General features: G+C 49.1%; 1 protein-coding gene across 7 annotated transcripts in view; it reads right to left on the bottom strand.

Annotated features, from left to right (window-relative positions):
* CAMTA1 (calmodulin binding transcription activator 1) overlaps positions 1-12561 on the bottom strand; it is a 1175303-nt gene extending 1162742 nt beyond the window's left edge. For all 7 annotated transcript variants that reach the window (XM_039912082.1, XM_029064835.2, XM_039912081.1 and 4 more), the window contains exon 1: positions 12462-12561. In XM_039912082.1, coding sequence (XP_039768016.1) covers positions 12462-12486 — 25 coding nt within the window. In that variant the 5' untranslated portion in view covers positions 12487-12561. The remainder of the gene's footprint in view (positions 1-12461) is intronic.
* Positions 12562-20380: the final 7819 nt, after the last annotated feature.

Genomic DNA, 20380 nt, shown 5'->3' on the forward strand with positions numbered 1-20380 from the left:
AAGCCCGGGCTCTTTTCCACTGAGCCACGCTGCTTCCCTATTAGACGGTAAGCTTCCTGTGGTCAAGGATCACGTCTACTAACCCTCTTGTACCGTACTCTCCTAAATGCTTAGTTCAACGCTCTGCACGCAGTAAGCGTTCAATAAATACTATTGATTTGTCGATTGTTTATTGATCGTTCACGTCACGACGCACGGAGACATCTTTTAGAAAATCCCTAAATTGCACTCTTGAGGCCTCTGCTGGTCACTGGCAAGCAATGTTGATTCCGTAGTAGCACTGGTAGAAAGACTGAATACAAATCACGGCACCCATTCATTCAGTCATACTTACTGAGCGCTTACTGTGTGTAATGCACTGTATTAAGTGCTTGAGAGAGTACAACATTAACAAGAGACACATTCCCTGCCCACAACGAGCTCACAGTCTACAGTCATACACAGCTAAGAATGAGAATCCAGGGAGCACCTCGTCTAATCAATTTCCGATAATCCTGATATATGACACAACGTGAAAAGGTTTTCCTACTGACAACCAGCGCTGAGTTGACAGAACCTCACTAATATAAAATACTCTTAACTAGCAAGTCAAATCAAGACAATGCAGCTACAGCAAGCTAATAATTTTTTTTTGGTTTGTGATAACTTCTATTTTGCTATTCACTCAACTCTAAAAAAAAATCTCAATTATTGGGAATCGGCTCTCAGTGGTCAGTCTGCTGTAAGTTATGTCTGTAACAATGTTAAAAAAAATTTTGTTTTAAATTATATAAGCTCTGTCCTGGACAAAGTGATAAATTGAAAGAAAGTTCTCTATCGCCAAAAGGGAACCACACAACTCAGGTCATTAGACCTTAACCCTGACTAATAATAATAATACCAGTAATAATGACAATGGTATTCGTTAAGTGCTCACTACATGCCTGACACTGTACTAAGCGAATGGTACCGGTGAGCTCACGTTAACACCCATTCCCATCAAGTCAGCCTTCCTACACAGTGGAGATGGAAACTGACATCACACAGAGAAATCCTCAACGCAGCTGAAGGTCACGACACAAACAGCTCCGATGTCCCAATTACCTGTCCCTTTTTAAACAGTGTTTCAGTTTTATTTTACAAACAACGTTCCCTTACGAATCCTCCATACCTCTCTATTTGGGGTATTAAAACCTTGTTCCGGTGTACAACGGATGACAGGGACCCACAGAGACCTTTTTTTGGTGAGGTATTACTGTATTACGCAACGCACCTTAATGCACGTCACCAAGAAGCTGGTTAACTGGCTTTTGCGTGTCCAAGACCTGAGTGCATTTTCAATCAACAAAGTCCTTACTGTCAAGTGACAATACTGTGTAAAGCCTTACTAGCCAGGATAATGAACTACAGTCTCCTTACCGGAGGTCAGGTCAGCTTCAGGAAGAAGAGGGAATAATGATAATCATGTGGTATCTAGCCTACCGTCAAGAAAACTCGATACTCAGGCTTTAAACACATCATTTCTGCTTTCACAAGTGATGAGTCAGTATCCAATAGTTTAAAATAGTCCTTCCAAAAAAAAAGCCGCACACTTAACTTAACTTCTACAATTAAATAAGATTTGCTTTCTTTACTATTTATGAAAGGACTGACTCCTTGAAATCATATACTAAGGAGGTACTAAAGTTGGATTCTGATGACAGAAAGAGTCAGTTTCATATTCTTTGGTGGTGAAGATTTCACAACTTGATTCCTTTTAAAAAATGGCTTAACTGAAATTGGTAGGCCTTTAACTCTTTGTGGAAGCTAAGTTGCCAAACTACCAACTTTAAAGGAGCTGTTTGATTTTTTTTATTAATTTAACCCTGAGGTTGAAAATGAAATACTGGAGTACATCCTAATTCAGGAGTTAGTTTTTAGAAACCAAAAATTAAGCCAAGTTAACAAAATTGTATTTAGGGAACTTCAAATTGGGTTCTCAAGCTAAACACTTCAAGTTCCACTTCTTGGGGAACTCGAGGCCTTCGTATTTAATTGGCGGGGGGGGGGAGCACAGGGGTTAGTCCAGGTGGAGAAAAGCTGGGCTTCGATCGAGATCATCTTTCTCTAAGAGCCATAATTCTGTTTAAACAGTAGAGCTGACCTATCTATTCTACATGAAAGACATTTCATTACCGTTTCCCAGAAGTCTTCTAACTAGCCAACAGAACACAAAGAAAATGAACTTCTTCAAGCTCGCCACTCATCAACTACAGGAGGCTCGCAAGATGCCATAGGTGAAAAGCCCAGCCTCAAAACTTGGCCCCGCAGAGGAAGACTCCAAATAAGAAATCTTCAAAAGAACTGCTCTGACACAGCACTAAATTACAAGAATCAGTGACCTCTCTGGAAGAGGAAAACTACGAAGCAATAGCCAGGTAGGCGAACTATTCAGAGGGCTGACGTTATGATCCAGCACAGAGGAGACACTATTCTCGACTAAAATTTTTTTTAAAAGTCGCAACTGCACACGTCAATTTTATTTTAGACAGGTTAAGAACAGCAAGCAGGGGGTCCTGAAATCCAAATTCCTTTAATATTTGGGATATTGAAATACAACCTCCACTCTGAAAAGTTCTTGGAATAAAAGCCGTGTCATCCGTTCTAAATAAACAAAGAGAAAATCCGCTTTAGGTGACAAAGTTCAAGCAAACCCTTCTGACACACTGGAGAAAATAGGAATTTCGTGGCACTAATGGCCACCAAGCGTCTCCGTGAATCACGAGAGAATTAAACAAATCTATTTTTAGATCATACGCGCTTGTCAGCAGAAGCAGACATCCAAACTCGTCTAACGCAAAACGCCAAACGCATCTCCAGGCCTAGCTAAATAATAACAACTTGGGCGTCTTATCTTTAGTTTTACCTTTTTATCATTGATTTATGAAGCTACTGCTACTAAACTGATTTATTCCGTGTGCCAGATCGCAGCTCAGCAACGCCAAGTAAGAAAAGAGATTTTGGAGGATCAAACAAGAATCCATGAATGAAAGAACTGCCTCCATGGACCTGCTCCCAACTGAGCCCAGAGTAGTAGAAAAGAAAAACAGTCCATCTTCTGGGGTGTTAAATCACCAAAACCATTTTCTAAAGGAGATAAAAGGCAACAACTTTGTAGCAAGGGAGAACGGAGAACTTCAGAGTCACTGCTGTAATTTGCCACAATCTCTAGAACCGTAGGTAAGGCATTTAAAAACCAGAAACAAGCAGAACAATTCATGTTGCTGTTTGGTACTGTTAATAATTAAGCAGAGTCAATATTTTGAGATTACATAGTCAGTTGCTTCCTCTAAATAAGCCAGGAACTAATTCCCTCCTCAGTCTTAAATTCCCTGAAAAATAAACCGAACCACAGACATATATGAATTAATCACTGCTGCGCCACCCCACAAGACAACAGTGCGGACTACTGATGGAACTGGTTTTGCACTCCATTCGGAACCCGCGGATTTCCAGATCAGACATCCTCCGGACCAATTCTGGAAGCAAACTGGGTGGAACTCGGCCATCGGGGGCCCATGCTGCAAGAATCTCTATGTGAAATGGCTTCGAACCAATGACGTAACGAGAGCGAAAATTAAAGTAATAAAGAAAACGGACTACACAAACGTGACTTAGATTGACTTATTAGTGCCTCCTGCCTAGGCTACTGAGTTCCAACTCTTGGCAGAAACCGATGACCCGCAAACAAATGCAAAATCCGGTACTGGATTCCCTTAAATTGTTTTTTTCGTGACAGACCTAGGAGTCGGATAAGTTGGCATTCCCAAACTTTCAGCTTATGTTACCTGGAAATTGTGAATTACGGCAATTGGAGGAAACAGTCCTAGATGTCACCCTATTGGTAACCTCTCCTAGGTACACAGTTGTAAAGATGTTCTTCTTACGATAACCAGCCCAAAAGAAACCGAAGGCAAATTCACCCAAAAATAGAAGGAAAAAAAACCGTTAAGCAGTAAACGATTTTGCCAATAAACATTTGTAAAATAAGATCTTATTAAGTTAAAATGCAAATATGCCAGTTTTATCTGTAAATCTAAAGAGCTTAAAAAAGATCATCCAACACTTCCACCACAAATATCTTTGGTAGTACATCACTACCCCCTTGTGGATTTGCAATAAAAAAATCCTTATCTGGAATCTTCAGTTTCTAAAAACAACCTTTTTACAGTTCAACTTTCATCTTAAAAGTTTCAGCTTATTTCTAACTAAAAAAATGGCAAGCTGTTTTACACCAACTTTTTCAAAGATAAAAAGCGATCGACTATTATAAAGCAACTAGCCCCGCCTAGTTATTGCCTAAAATCGCCCAGCTCTTTGGAGTTTTCCACCAATCCTTAGGCCCCAAAATGGCAAAAACATCATAACCCATTTCTCTTTTATTTTCAGCCTGTTTCACATTGCAAGATTATTTCTAAGTAAATGGATGATCTTGCTCATTGAATCCAGCAGTTTTCCTTTTTATTCAATAATTTCACATTTTCTGCCCATATCTTTTCATCCCTCCCTACTGGTCTCTTAAAATGAAAAGTCTCAAGTTCTTAAACTGAGACGGAACTCAAGTACTTCTCCGATGGGTCTGGAGAACATATCACCACCTTAGAGACGGGGACTTCACGAGGAAGGGCTAACCACTAGCCCCTCAAGAAGACAACTTCTTAGAAAGGATAGAAATACTCTTCGCAGATACTGATCTGACGTCAGCAGCTCTCTCCAGAGTGTGCGGGAGGGGGTTAAGTGAAAGACGATAAAGGCTCCGGCCTCAGAAAGAGAATGCAAACCCACTGGCTGGGTCAATTACCCACGGTCATTTCTGCAGGTATTCTCTGAGAAACAACACAGGTCCTCTTAGGCATTCCAGAGAGCGGCCCTGAACCTTCACATCTTCATCATCGATGCGTGAGAGAGACTCGGTTGAGACGAGTAAGACTCCACTTCCTGAGCCGCTCTGAGAACTGTGAAGGCAGGGTAAGACATCTGGCTCCTGGTTTCCAGAATGAGACTAGATTTGAGAAGTGGCCCTGTTCTTCTGGTACTACATGGGAGCCCCGGATTGTGAGGACAGGTTGGAAGGAGAGCAGGACAGGCAAGAACCCGGCAGACGCGTTCCGCGTACGTGGCCGAAGCCTATTAAATAGAAGCAGAATCCCCGGGTCCCCTCCAGTGATTGCTCCAATTGGGAGAATGCAGGAGAGACGTGTAATATCAAGCACTCCAAAGGTGGAGTAGCCCTGCCCGGGCACGGATTGCGATCAATCCTTCTGACGGATTGTTGCCTTGCCTCTCGGATGGTGGAGAAGACAGAAAATCTTTCCTATGACAGAGCACCCAATGGGGCTACGAGAATACCCTTACTCGTTCTTGAGGGGGAAAGAGATGCCCTCTATCAGATGGCGTTTGGGGGGGGGGGGGGGTTTTTTCGTTCTGTTTTGTTTGTGGGCGAGAAGAGTCGATGACTTCCCCATGCTTCAAGTAGTGGATTGATACCACCCCCACGGGGACATCTAATATGTGGGGGAGAAAACCTGGTTCCCATCTATTTTTGAGGAGGGGTGTATTTTTTACACCCGAAATCTCTCCCCCCTTCCCCGGCAGGATCAGACGGCACTGGATTTTCTGGCCCACCTAGCTGGCAGTGGCCTGGAGAAAGGGAGTCCATGCAGACGTACCATGTCAATGGCAGATGGATGATGAAAGACTGGAGAGAGAGAGAGAGAAGTGTTGGAAGAAAAATAAAAGGAATCTTGAGTCTTCTATTCTAAGGAGTGTGAAATGGGTAGCGATGGGAGTAAAAATGGCCAGCTCCTACAAGGGGGACTACAACAGCAATAGTAGTAGTAATGAGCCCTCGCTACACGCAAAGCACTGCACTGAGCACTGGGAAAAATACAGGGGTGAGAACTGGACACGGTCTCTGGCCCTGGAGGGGTTCACAATCTAAGTATAAAGGGGGGGAGGATTCCCGTGACAGACACGGAGGGAAAGAAGGGTTCTTTACGTGGCTTCCTCTAGGCCTCTCAATGCGGTGGGGGCCGGGGGGCCAAGGCCAGACCTCTATAGGAAAAATCACCAGGGTCTTCAGTCTGTCAGAGCATGGAACAGTGTAGTTTCTCGCACTTATAATAACAATGTTGGTATTGGTTAAGCACTTCCTATGTGCAGAGCACTGTTCTAAGCGCTGGGGTAGATACAGGGTCATCAGATTGTCCCAGGTGAGGCTCACAGTCTTCATCCCCATTTTACAGGTGAGGTCACTGAGGGCCAGAGAAGTGAAGTGACTCGCCCACAGTCACCCAGCTGACAAGTGGCAGATCCGGGATTCGAACCCATGACCTCTGACTCCCAAGCCATGGGTCTTTCCACTGAGCCAGGCTGCTTCCCACTACCACCCCTCAGCGGAGCAGCAGGCCCCTCTACTCACCTAGGACGGGCTAAGACTTGGAGACAGAAGACTGAGCAGTGTCAGGGGTACAACATCAAACTCTCGCCTGCCGAACGGACCGTAGAGGCGGGCTTGCCCCGCTTCCCCGCCACCCTCCCACCCCCCGGTGATTCTGCCTATCGGAAAAATGAATTCAAGAACTGCCTTGCCCACCGTCGATGCTGCTTTCCAACTGAATGTCAGAGGTGGAGGAGGACGGATCTGCTGTGTGACCTTGGGCAAGTCACTTAACTTCTCTCCGCCTCAGTTCCCTCATCTGTAAAATGGGGATTAAGACTGCGACTGTGAGTCCCGACGCGTGTCGGGGACCGTCTCCAACCCGATTATCTCGTTCTTACCCCAGCGCTCACAACAGTGCCTGGCACATGGTAAGCACTTAAATACCGTAATTATCATTATTATTATTATTCTATCTGCCCCACCGACACCTTCTTCAATCCACAGCGTGCAGGGAGGAAGGAGACGTTTCCGATCGCGTCTCTGGAGAGATGACCTCGCTCCATTTTACCATGTCAGATGAATGAAGTGGAAATGCTAGAGATGCCGGTTTCCGTGACCTACGCCTGGAACTGGGGTGGGAAGACAAACCACTTGTCACCCAGAAACAGGGATGATTCAGGAGCCGCAAGGCTCCTTCATCCTCATCGCCCTCCTCCCAAGCTTCGGGAGAGGGATAAGGGTTGGCAAAGTTCAGACTGGAAACGGATCAATAGCCTCCAGGGTCCGCGATTAATAAGGGTTGCCAGGGCACCCTACCAGCCTTCATCGAGTCACAGAGCTTAATCGCTACCGGGTCAATTCCCTAACTTCTGCCCTGGAAGATCTGGGAAGGGCTGGGAACACCGCAGGTACTTAAACTTTCTGATGACTCCGGTGCCCCTCGACAGGACAGCCGCCTGCTCCTTTTGCAAGGGGAGGAACGCACGGACTCTCTTTTCAAAGGTGTGCGGGTCAGCCGGGCTAAAGGCGGGAGAGATTTCGGGTGGAACGACGCAGAGGCACCCTGAGGATGAAGACAAGATCAATGGGCACAAATTCGCCAGCAGATCCTTCAGGGGCAAAACACCCTAGCCAGAACGTGGACGCTGGCTCGTCGAAAGAACGTTTTGTTACTTAGAAAGATGAAAGAGAAGGCACAGAGTCATTCTGTCCCGAGAAAGAAGAGGTTAGCTACCACATCGCTTCGCTTTAGGGAGAAAGGATATTCTTACCCTGTGGCTGTGAAACCACTGAGGAATGTCGACGGAAGCGATCCTCGAGAGACACGACGAAGAAAATAAATGACTGTGGGAGGGGCAGAACCGAAAGGTAAGAGGAAGCCACCGAATCTAACTTTATGCTTTGTACCACGCCTGGCATACCGACGATAGCCAAGTGTTTCAATGGCATTCCAGATAGCCACTTGCCCGCCTGGCCAGAATCGCCGATAATTTGGAGCAAGTAAAAGTGTGTGGCTATTTATTTTGCTATCATGTTGAATAGGTGCTGAAATCTACAGAATGGCAACTAATAAATTGTAGGCCAACTTTTTGCTGTTGTTCTGAGGGGTAAGTTTTTGTTCAATAAGATTACAAATGAAAGAGAGGGCAGAACCTTTGAGTAAGGGAAGGAAGAACACAAGGGTGACACTAAACGTTGCCTCAACCGACCCTCGGGAAAGTGGAAAAACCCAACACGATCAGGGGCCTATAAAGTACCAGTCCTCTTGACTCAGCCAAAGGAGGAGGGATTAACAGAGTCCAAGGGATTGACAGCTCGGAAAGAGCCCCAAGACCACTACCCGCACCTAGGAGATGGAAAGGAAATTCCCTCGGAAGAACCGAGGGAGAGGCGTGACTCTGCCCGCTTAGATTCAAAAGGGTGTGGGGGGGAAAAAAGGCCGTTCGACATCTCAGATTAAAAACGAGCTATGTTCCTACTAGGTAGAGAGGAGGTCATCCTCTCCTACCCCGAGGAGCTGAAACGGTGGAGGAAGGGTTCTTCCTCCCTAATGGACTGCTCCAAGGTCTCCACGAACCTAGGCGGGGAAGTTCACTAACACCAAGACCCAAAAAAAGAAAAAAAAAAATGGTGGGGAGAAGGTTATAAGATGGTCGAAGAGAAAACGGGTTGAAAATCTGATCAGCACCAAATGAGGTGGGACCGTTTAGGGAGAGAGCCCCCTCAAAGTGAATGGACTAATAATAATAATAATGGTAATGGTATTTATTACACGTTACCAACAGACCGGACCCAAAATGGGACTATCTACTGTCCCCGGCCAGGTTTTAGGGCAGGTTGAGGGGCCGTACGTATCTTTGTTACAAAGGAAGGTTGAGATCCCAAATGACCTTGAGAAAGGGTTTCTGATCTTCTCAACAATGACCTGGATGGGGCAACTGTCTTCTGGGGTGTCAGCGAGAAAAGGAAGGAGCTAACGCACCCCCTCTTGTTCTCTTTCAAAATAGACAAAGGAGTTGGGAAAAAGAAAAATGGAGTCAAATCCTACCAAGTCCTGCCAAAGGAGGGGGGGAAAAATGAAACGAGCCAACCTAACTCCAGGAACTAGAAATCCAAGACAAAGGTGTTTAGGAAAATGACCTAGTACAATCAAGCCTTTATCATCTGTGGAATTGGGGGGGGATTAGGGAAAGGAATAAACCAAATTCTGAAAAATTTTTTTTTTTTAAATCGCTCATTTTAGCCAGAGTTGCTAATGCATCTTTAAACAGACTGATTTTTGTTTCAACTCTTTCCCCTTTTCAACCCATCTCCGGTGAAGGTGTTAGTGATTTGCGATAAAATGGGCCAATCGGGCAGCAGGAAGGAGGAGAAGTCAAAGGCCACGCATACTCCACAACTACACAATCCACCAGTAGAACCCCTTTATAGATTGATTATAATGATTAGCGGGCCCGTTCTCCACAACAAGCGCGTGGGGAGTCTGACCCTCCCCAAGGGTGACGCCACTCCACCTCGGGAGGAAGCAGCACAATTTCCACTCGTGAGAGGACGCTGCCCAAAAGGCGTTCTAAAGAAAAGAGGTCAGATTCTCCACCTTCTGGGAGGGGAGCGTAATTTCCATCTGTCGACTCGCCAATGACGGAATCTCGATCCCAAGGTCTACCGTTCACCGAACATCTGACCGGGTCTCCTTGGCTGTCCTACAGGGAGGAGGAGATGCTCCCCTTGCAAGCAGAGTGCTTTAAAGGCCCAACTGCTCAAGTACTTGGCAGTGCTCGGGGCGGCCTATTCAACCACGCCGGTCAAAAGACAAGACCTTCGGACTGAGCGACGGCGGATCAAAATGGTACCCAGCTTGCGGGTCAAGGTGAGGAGAGGACAGAGGAGGCAGAAACCCTACCAAAAGCCAGCTGCCTTTGCTCTCGTTCGTTATCCCTCCCTTCCCCCAGAGCGGAGGGGGATGACGCCTATCTGTGACCTGGAAATCCTCTCCCGGGGGAAGGGTCAGAAGAGCAACTTGCCCCAAAAGTGGGAGAGCAAAAGGAGTAGGCTGGAGTCACGGGAGAAAGGAGAAAGGAGATCAACTCGGGAAAGACTCTCTGCCTGCTTTTCAGAGCGGAGGGACGATCACGGTGGAGCGGTTTTATCGGGAGGAGACTCACCCTCACCCTCTAATTCTAGCGTGGGAGTCCGAGACTCGGTGCTGACCCCCAAAATAGAAGAGCCCGCAGTAAGAACGCATTGCTTTCCCTGTCTGTCCAAGGAGTGGACGAGGTGGGCCGTGGGGATAAACACGTCGACATAAAGCGCCTCCTTGGGAGATCCCGGCCACCTCGGGAAATACGGGGCTCTAACGGGGGAATTCGCCCCTACCGCAACTCAGCGAGAACAAGCTAAAGGAGGAAACTTCTATCCCCGATTCTGATGGGGCCCTGCTCGGAGCACTGGATCCCTCTTACTTGGGAAGCGGGGAAATCACGAGGAGCGGAAACTCGGGTTCAAGAGCCGGGAGGACGAGTGACGCCCTTCTTCCCGTTCAGTACGGTGCCGTTGGGAGCGGGACGATTAGCGGCCGCCCGGCGTCCATCGGGGCCCGGGGCACAGCCGACCCCTCCGCCGTCGAGAGGATCCGGCGTGAGCGTTAAGAAACTCCATCTCGTCAAACGCGCGCACGCACGTCCGTCTGGGTAAATGTTACATATACACCGGGCTGCACGCGTATGAACATCCGTGCCCCGGACATCCGTACCTTCGATTTTACATCGCATCCGAGGGCGGGCGGAGATATTCGCGGGCAGCAGAGAAACTTCCCGGCCAAGGGGCCTAACGCACGGTACGCCGCGAGAGGAAACTAAATATACTATAACACCAAAACGATTCCCACCTACCCCCAACCGAAAAAAAAAAAGAAGTCAAACACGGAGAACGGGAAGTACGCCGTCTCCCGGTCACCTGGCAGCCAGAGGAGCAAATGAGTTGCGGATCCCATTTTATTTAGGGACGAAAGGCACCCCAGGGCCAAGGGGAGATGCAAGGACAAAGGGTGGGATGCCGGCAACCCCTTCTCCCAAAGGCCTCCGGGTAACGTGGCTGGAGAAGGCGGTCTCTTGCCCGGGCGTCGTAGGTGCGCTCGGACCGGGGTGGGGGGGGGGGGGGGGTGGGAGAAAGAAGAGGGAAAGAAGGTTTACAAGTCCAGGAACTTGGAAAGCGGATGCCATCGGGGAGACGCCCGAGCATCCCGGGCACGGATATGGGGGAGTTAAGGACTAGAGAAGCCTTCCTAGCACCTTCGAGAACCGAAGGAGCGGAAAAGCATCCCTGCCACCTTCGGGCACCCACGGTACGAGGATGGAGGGGAAATGCCTGAAAATTCAGAGGCCGATCCTGGACCTAAAGTGGGCGACGTCCAAGGGTGAAGGTCCCCCTGCTCCCCAAAGGGTGTGAAATTGGGGGGGGGGGGTCCAGATTAGGGGCTAGTGGGGGGGGTCCAGATTAGGGGCTGATTGGGGGGGGTCCAGATTAGGGGCTAATGGGGGGAGGTTCAGATTAGGGGCTAATGGGGGGGTCCAGATTAGGGGCTAATGGGGGGAGGTTCAGATTAGGGGCTAATGGGGGGGTCCAGATTAGGGGCTAATGGGGGGGGGTCCAGATTAGGGGCTAAATGTGAGCATCCCCTTGGGGGCAGGGACCCCCCGGAGGGATGGGGGCAAGTGGGGCCTTGGCTAGCAGCTGGTAGGGGCCTGGCTCGGGTTTGGCCAAGGCCCAAAGGGCTGGAAGAAGGGAACGTGCGCTGGGTGGGAGGAGACTGGGGTTGCAAGGGGGGGGGGCGCCAGTTGGCGCCCTAAGAGCAAGGGGGGGAGGGGCAATTGTGCCTCTACGCCCCCCGAGTTGGACGCCCCCTTCCCACTCCCGCTGGCAGGGGGGAAAGCGTCCCGCCTCCCTCCCCGGGGGGCAGGTTTGGAGGCCCGGGGGCCGCTCCACGTTGTGGGGAGCAGGCGTGTGTGTGTGTGTGTGTGTGTGTCCCCCGTCCTGGCCCGGAGAGGGAGGCCAGGCCGGGGGATGGGGGGGAGGGGCGGCCTTCGACCCGGATCTGCCCCAGCGCTCCGCACCCAGTCAGCGCTGAACGCCTCCCGACGGGATTACGAGGCTTCGCCGGGGAGCCTGCGCGGAGCGACGAGCGCTGCGCTAAGCGCTGGGAAGGGGCAGCCGGGGGAAGGGGGGAGGGGGGGGGCGGCGGCAAGGGCAAAAGGGGAGGGCCGGTCCCGGCGCGGGGAGAGGCCGGAGGCGGGGGCGGCCGCTCGCGCCCCTCCGGGAGGAGAAACTTTGGGCGCGGCGCTGGGCCCCGGGGAAGCGGCGGCCCTGCCCGGCTCCTCCTCCTCCTCCTCCTCCTCCTCCTCGGCGGCGGCGGCGGCGGCGGCGGCGGCGGCGTCGTGGCGGCGGCGGCGCCCTCCCCCTCGACGCGCCTCCCCTCCCGTCCCCTCCCGTCCCCTCCCCTCCCCTCCGGCGCGGGGGAGGGGAGGCCGGGCCCCGGAGCGTCCCGGGCGGCGCCGGCCCTTACCTTCCGGCTTGTTTTCGGCAGCCATTTCCCCTCCGCGCGCCACATCCTCCTCCTCCTCACCGGGACCCCGAGCGCGCGCGCCTGGTCCCGCCGCCGGCCCCGCCGCCGCCCCGGCCCCGCCCCGCGGCCCCCGCAGCGCGCCCATTGGCCGCCCGGCCCGCCCGTCGCCGCCGCCTCCGCCAATGGCGGCGCGCCCTGCCGCCCGCTACTCCCGGGGCGGGGCCTCCCGGCCGGACGGCCCATTGGCCGCCTCCCGGCCCGGGGGGCGAGGCCATTGGTCGCCTCCCCGCGCCCCTTCCCCGCCCTCCCCCGGACGGAGCCTCTCAGTGGCCGGGCGCCGGAAGGGCCGGCCAATCGGGGGCCGCGCCGACGCCGAATCGTTCCTCGAGGCCGGAGCTCGGCCTTCCGATTGGGCGGCGTCCGGGGCCCGCGGACCAATGGGAGGGGACGGCGGGGCCACGCCCCTTTCGGTGACGTCACGGGCAGGGCGGCCGCCCGTTGGCCGGCGGAGGGGGGGCTCCCCCGCCCTCCCCCCCCCCCCGCGTGCTGAAGGACGTCGGTGGGGGAAGCCGCTCGGCCGCGCGCCCGCCCGGGCTGGGGTCGTGGGTTCCAATCCTGCCGCCCGGCGGCTGGGTGACCTTGGTCGGGTCCCCGCGCCCCTCTGGACCTCCCTCCCCGCCGCTGCGAAACGCCCTCCCTACCCCTGCGAGCAGCGCGGCTCAGTGGCAAGAGCCCGGGCTGGGGAGTCCCAGGTCCTGGGTTCGAATCCCGCCTCCGCCGCTTGCCAGCTGGGTGACCTTGGGCCAGGCCCTTCACTTCGGGGCCTCAGTTCCCTCATCTGGAAAATGGGGTTAAGACTGGGAGCCCCACGTGGGACAACCTCCTCACCTTGTATTCCCCCCCCCCCCCAACGCTTAGAACAGTGTTTTGCACCTAGTAAGCGCTTAATAAATACCACCATTATTATTATTATATGGCTAGATCTGTAATCTCTCCATCTATTTATTGACAGTAATGTCTTTCTCCCCCTTCAGACTGTGAGCTCGTTGGGGGCAGGACTGTGTCTATCGTTACACTGTAGTCTTCCAAGCGCTTAGCACAGTGCTCAGCACCCCAGTAACCACTCAATAAAGACTATGGAATGATTCGTTATTATTATTATTATTATTATTATTATTAACCTCGACCCTGGGAAGCAGCGTGGCTTAATGGAAAAAGGCCGAGCTGGGGAGTCCCAGGTCGTGGGTTCGAATCCCAGCTCCGCCGCTTGCCAGCTGGGTGACCTTGGGCCAGGCCCTTCACTTCGGGGCCTCAGTTCCCTCATCTGGAAAATGGGGTTAAGACTGGGAGCCCCACGTGGGACAACCTGATGACGCTGTATCTCCCCCAGGGCTTAGAACAGTGCTGGGCACACAGTAAGCGCTTAATAAATACCACCATTATTATTATATGGCTAGATCTGTAATCTCTCCATCTATTTATCGATAGTAATGTCTTTCTCCCCCTTCAGACTGTGAGCTCATTGTGGGCAGGACTGTGTCTGTTTATCGTTACGCTGTACTCTTTCAAGCGCTTAGGACAATGCTCTGCACCCCAGTAAGCACTCAATAAATACTATGGAATGAATCGTTATTATTATAATTATTATCATTATCAACCTTGACCCTGGGAAGCAGCGTGGCTTAATGGAAAAAGGCCGGGCTGGGGAGTCCCGGGGCGTGGGTTCGAATCCCAGCTCCGCCGCTTGCCAGCTGGGTGACCTTGGGCAAGTCACTTACCTTCTCTGGGCCTCAGTTCCCTCATCTGGGAAATAGGGTTAAAACTGTGAGCCCCACGTGGGACAACCTGATCACCTTGTATTCCCCCCCCCAGTGCTTAGAACAGTGCTTTGCACATACGAAGCGCCTAACAAATACCACCATTATCATTATATGGCTAGATCTGTAATCTATCCACCTATTTATTGATATTAATGTCTTTCTCCTCCCTTCAGACTGTGAGCTCGTTGTGGGCAGAAATGTGTCTGTCTATCGTTACGCTGTACTCTTCCAAGCGCTTAGTACAGTGCTCTGCACCCCAGCCAGCGCTCAATAAATACGATGGAATGAACGAATCGTTATTATTAACCTCGACCCCGGGAAGCAGCGTGGCTCAGTGGAAAGAGTACGGACTTGGGAGTCAGCGGTCGTGGGTTCTAATCCCGGCTCTGCCGCCTGCCAGCTGTGTGACCTTGGGCAAGTCACTTACCTTCTCCGTGCCTCATTTTCCTCATTTGTAAAATGGGGATTAAGACTGTGAGCCCCACGTGGGACAACCTGATCACCTTGTATCCCCCAGCGCCTAGAACAGTGCTTGGCACATAGTAAGTGCTTAACAAATACCGCCATTTTTTTTTTGGTCTCATCCTTCAAATGGTTCCCTTTTCCCCCGAATCCCTTCCCGTCCCTCCCTACCAGTTGTTCGGTCTTTGCTTGGTCCAACTTCTTCAGATTTCTGCCAGTCATTCTAATTTTTTTTTAACGATATTTGGGGAAGCGTCGTGGCCCGGTGGGAAGACCGTGGACCGGGAGTCGGAGGACATGGGTTCTAATTCCGTTTCTGCCAAGAACCCGCTGTGCGTGACCTTGGGCAAGTCACCTGACTTCTCTGGGCCTCAGTGGCCACATCTGCAAAATGAGGATTCAATACCTGTTCCTCCTTCCTTCTTAGATTGTGAGTCCCATGTGGGACCTGATTGGTGGCTTAGTAGAGTGTTTGGCACAAAATACTTAAGTATTATTATTATTCGAGTGCTATGTGCCAGTCACTGTGCTAAGCACTAGGGTAGATACCCTTTGCTTGCCTCGTCCCCCTTTTTCCAGTTGTCTCATGGAGTTGCCAAAACATTCCTAGCCCTGCTCTTTTCCTAGTGGACACTGCTCCCTGTTAAAGGTTATCCTCTGCTCTCCCTGGGCCTGGGTCTGGATTTTCAGTGGTGATTGTTTGCTCTCTGTTTCTGCCTTTTTTTTTTTCCTTTCACTCTTACTCTGCCCTTTCCTTTTTCTCCCGTATCCAAGTTTCCTCAATCACCTCCTCCTGCAGTTATTATTATTATCGGGGTATTTAGTAAGCACTTGGTGCCTGCGAAGCACTGGAGTAGATTTGAGATCATCAAGATAAGAGAAGCAGTGTGGCTTAGAGGAAAGAGCATGGGCTTGGGAGTCAGAGGTCGTGGGTTCATTCATTCAATAGTATTGATTGAGCGCTTACTATGTGCAGAGCACTGGACTAAGCGCTTGGAATGGACAAATCGGTAAGAGATAGAGACAGTCCCTGCCCTCTGACGGGCTTACGGTCTAATCGGGGGAGACGGACAGACGAGAACGATGGCAATAAATAGAATCGAGGGGAAGAACATCTCATTAAAACAATAGCAAATAAATAGAATCAAGGTGATGTACATCTCATTAACAAAATATACAGGGTAATGAAGATATATACAGTTGAGCGGACGAGTACGGTGCCGAGGGGATGGGACGGGAGGGGGGAGGGGCAGAGGGAAAGGGGGGAGAAGAGGGTTTAGCTGCGGAGAGCTGGGGAGGGTAGAAGGAGCAGAGGGAAAAGGGGAGCTCAGTCTGGGAACGCCTCTTGGAGGAGGTGAGCTTTAAGTAGGGTTTTGAAGGGGGGAAGAGAATTAGTTTGGCGGAGGTGAAGGTTCTAATCCCAGCTCCGCCACTTGTCAGCTGTGTGACCTTGGGTAAGTCACTTCACTTCTCTGGGCCTCAGTTACCTCATCTGAAAATGGGGATTGAGTCCACGAGCCCCACACGGGACAACCTGATTAACTTGTATCTACCCCAGCGCTTAGAGCGGTGTTTGGCACATAGCGAGCACTTAAAAACCGTCATCATTATTATTATTATTATTATGATAATCTGATTCCCTCCCCCAAATAGGGCTCACGGTCTAACTGGACTCCCGGTCGCGAGTCTTGGAATACAGAGCCCGGATCGGAACCGTTTATTTGAATCAGGTAATCTGACTCAAATAGCTGGAGAGCTCAAATAAGGCAAATGGACAGGATAGAAGAAAAATAAACATAAGAACACTCAATTCAGTGTAATTGCCAGAAAGCAGAACAAAAAGCCTCAACTTTAAAATTGATACGTAGATCAAGTCAACATTCTTAACGTTCTTAACATTGATTGATGATTGATTGCACGAATGTATTTTTCAGTTTGAGGCGAGACAGGGAAGATTTTTCTATGAGTATGACAGAAGCATCCTCGGAGATAAAGCTAAGAGTGTGTGTAACTGCATCCAGCATACGATGGAAGAGAGGAAAACAGTTGCAAAGCTTTATTTGACGTGGCAGTTTCTAGAAAGGTAGTAAACACAGAAAAATGTAGAAAACTCTAATGTAAGGTGAAATGCCAACATATGGCACTTAAAATCAAAATACTCACCATCTTCAGAGCCACTCAAACGTAATGCATGTGGGCAGGTAATAGAGGGGAAGAGAAATGAATAGGGCTGCGTCTGGCAGTTAAAAATAGGGGAAATTGCATTAAAGCCGATTTCCATCCCCATGATGTAGAAGAAATACTTCTCCTCTGACTAGCCACCAGGGCTTCTCCCTATAACACAGATGTGTGTCCTTTTCGCTACCGTATGGAAGGTAGCTTTTATGAGGGGCGGAAAAAAAGGGTCCTGTTGGGCCATTTTTGTATTTAAAATTCCGCTGCCAAGGTGCACTGAACTAGGCAGACTCCTTGAAATGATGGAATGAGCTGCCTTTGGCTGTCAGCAGATGATCCTAACAGCTGATGATCCTTTTCCTAGTCACCACAAATAGAAAATTCCTCTCAGGTTTTCCGGAAATAATCAGAAAGAAGAAGAGCCCTGCCTGCACAAACACTTAGGGATTCCCGTGCATTTTGGCCTCCATACTCTTCAAATGAAGAAAAAAAGAATCCGAGGCTCCGTCGAAATTAGAAATCATCAATGGGTAAGTGAGCATTGGCAGCACAGACCTAAAAGTATTCCTTTACTCTCTGAAAAGGCTACCGACTGTAACAGTAAGCAGTTCCTTTTCCAGTCATACCTTCTCGACTACCGCCTTCTCGCCGTGATTATTACGGATGAGGATACCAAAGTGGTCATTGAGTTTATCTCAATAAGCTACAAATTACTTAAATGATGCGGCGAAACCAAGTTGGAAGACTCTGAAACGATTACTAGAACCTACTTTAGGCATAGTCAAAAATTTAGTCTGCAAGCTCCTTGTGGGCATGAATTGTCTAGGCCTACCGTTTTAGTGGGTCCTCTTCCAAGTGCTTAGGTCAGAGCGCTGTGGCACGGCAAGTACTCAGTAGCAACCACTGATTGATCAAGGATTTAAAAAACAAAAATTTGGAAGAATTCTTTTGAGTTTCACCGCTTAAATAACTCTGGCCCATCAACTAGCACAGGACGAGAAAAGAGCGATTCATTTCTAACAATGCCTTATCTCCTCTTAAAGAACTAGGCCGTGGATAGTCCCGATCCACAAAAGGTTTGCGTTTCGAGACTTCACTTGCGGAACTCTTTTCTCTGAACCTTCTCAAGACAAAACAGCACGGATACCTTATCGTGTGCTTCATTAAAACGAACAACCACTGGACAATAATAATAATGATGATGGTGGTATTTGTTAAGCGCTTACTCTGTGCCAAGCACTGTTCTGAACGCTGGGGTAGATACAAGGTGATCAGGTTTTCTCACGTGGGGCTCACAGTCTTAATGCCCCTTTTACAGAAGAGGTAACTGAGGGCCAGAGAAGTGAAGTGACTGGCCCAAAGTCACGCAGCTGACAAGTGGCGGAGCCGGGATTAGAACCCATGACCTCCGACTCCCATAGATAATTTTTGTTATACCTTCAACCGCTCGTATAATCACCGAACCACCGCCTCAGCCGGTGGCTCGTCTAAACCCTGTTTACTAATCCAAACAGATGCTTTGGCTTACCCTATTATACTATTGGTGGTACGTATGCGAGATGCAGTCTTCGATTTTATAAGGCTTTCCAGGAGATATCTGGGACCGTTGCTGAATCTTTCCGTCCATTCGGAACGGGATTAGTTCCACCCTAAGAAAGCCTAAATCCTCTGGGATCGGAACTTCCAAGTGTTGGCAACTCAAACCAATGAACAGCTTCATCTGCATGTATCTTACGTTTTACCGTTATGGACATCAATAGATAAAAAAGCCCGATATATTTTACCATCCAGAATACTCCCCGCTAGCCTCTGAGTTTCAGACCATGTTGTTTAAACAAGAATTACAATCCTAAAAAACCTTTCAGCTGAGTCCGGCTGTTGCATAAAGTGTTAGAGAGTGCACTTGTACTCCAGGGAGCTTCCTTGGAGTTATCTAAGCACTTTTGATAGATTGTACTGCTGCCCCACTTAAAAATCCAGTTTGAAGCTTTCCTGACTTACCCTTTAAAAGAAGACACCCTACCTCACTCCTCACCCAATTTATACCGTATTCTAAAAGTCCTGGCTGATGCGGTGGACTTAGGGCTAAAGAAACAGCCCCTGAGGTGAAGAGGAGGGAGGAAAAAAAAAAAATATGAAAAAGGGATGGCCTTTACTGAACCACCTAGATGATCTTCCAAGTCATTCTTGTTCTTCAGCTTTCTTTTTGCTATTTGGGCCTGGTTTGGTTTCTCTTCTTAGGGTACTTGGAACAAAGAAGAGCTGATTTTTAAAAAAAAACAAACCCTAAAAGATGGTCCATTTTATTTCCCTCTGTGGCAGGCAAGTTGGCTTGGAACCTTAATTTCCATCAGATCTGAAGTCTTCCATGTATATTAATGTTTGTCTCCCCCTCTAGACTGTGAGCCTGTTGTGGGCAGGGAATGCATCTCTTTGATGTTGTATTGTACTCTCCCAAGCACTTAGTACTTTGCACACATTAAGCGCTCAATAAATCAGAATGAATGAATGGAAACCCCCTCAATAGGGAATCTTTAAACTTTAGGGTCTAAACTTAAAATTACCCAAACTCCTTTTTAAAAAACAAAAACAGAAAACGTTTCAGCATCTTGAAGGTCATTTAAGTCTCTGGAGAACAAACAGAATCCCATCACCTGCCTGCTCAATTTCCCCTTGTTAAAGATGGATGGACAGTTTACACTTATTATTTGAATTACAAGATAGCAAAATTTGAATTACAATCTGTTTTCTGGTCTTTTACACATTCTGTACAATGCATTGCCCAGTGTGGGTGCTTTATAAATGTTAAGTCATAAGATTAATGTTCACTATAATAATAAATCAAAGGGTGTTGGGGGTTTTTTTCTTTGGGAAGGAAGCTTGGTTCTCTTCTCTTAGAGAAGTGTCCGCTTGCCTCCACACCTCACCTTCAAGGCATTATATTGGGCACGTGGCCATAACTTAGGAAGAACTCATTTTAGAAGTAAATGAAACATACCAGTATTGGATCCTTAATGTCCTTTGCCCTTTCCCAGATTCAGCTGGGCTTCACACCACATTAAAAGCTGGAGCCATAAAGAAGACTTTCCCAATGCTTTCTCAAAATGAAGTTTGCTTCGGAGATGGTGGGATTCCATCTCCCCCCATCTCATCGAACATAATTACTCACAGATAGTTTGCTCTTTTGGCTTAGCTCTGGGCCACTTTCTCTTGCCAGTTGACTAAAGTTTTCTGGATAGGATAGAATTAACCATTCACTCCTGCCCGCCCCACCCCATTGTGATTTTTAATGCTTTCCAAAAGAGCATTGATGAAAAGCAAGTACGCTTTGGGAGGAATCAGATCATATCCACTTTGGGAGGAACAGCTTTGGAAATTCCACTGAAAACACCAAAATCTCAGTCCCATATTGCTTTATAAAAAATCTGTGCGGCCTAGTTAGAAGTTTTTAAGAGTTCATTC

Source organism: Ornithorhynchus anatinus, chromosome 5 (genome assembly GCF_004115215.2).
Source record: "Ornithorhynchus anatinus isolate Pmale09 chromosome 5, mOrnAna1.pri.v4, whole genome shotgun sequence".
Classification (NCBI taxonomy): Eukaryota; Metazoa; Chordata; class Mammalia; order Monotremata; family Ornithorhynchidae; genus Ornithorhynchus; species Ornithorhynchus anatinus.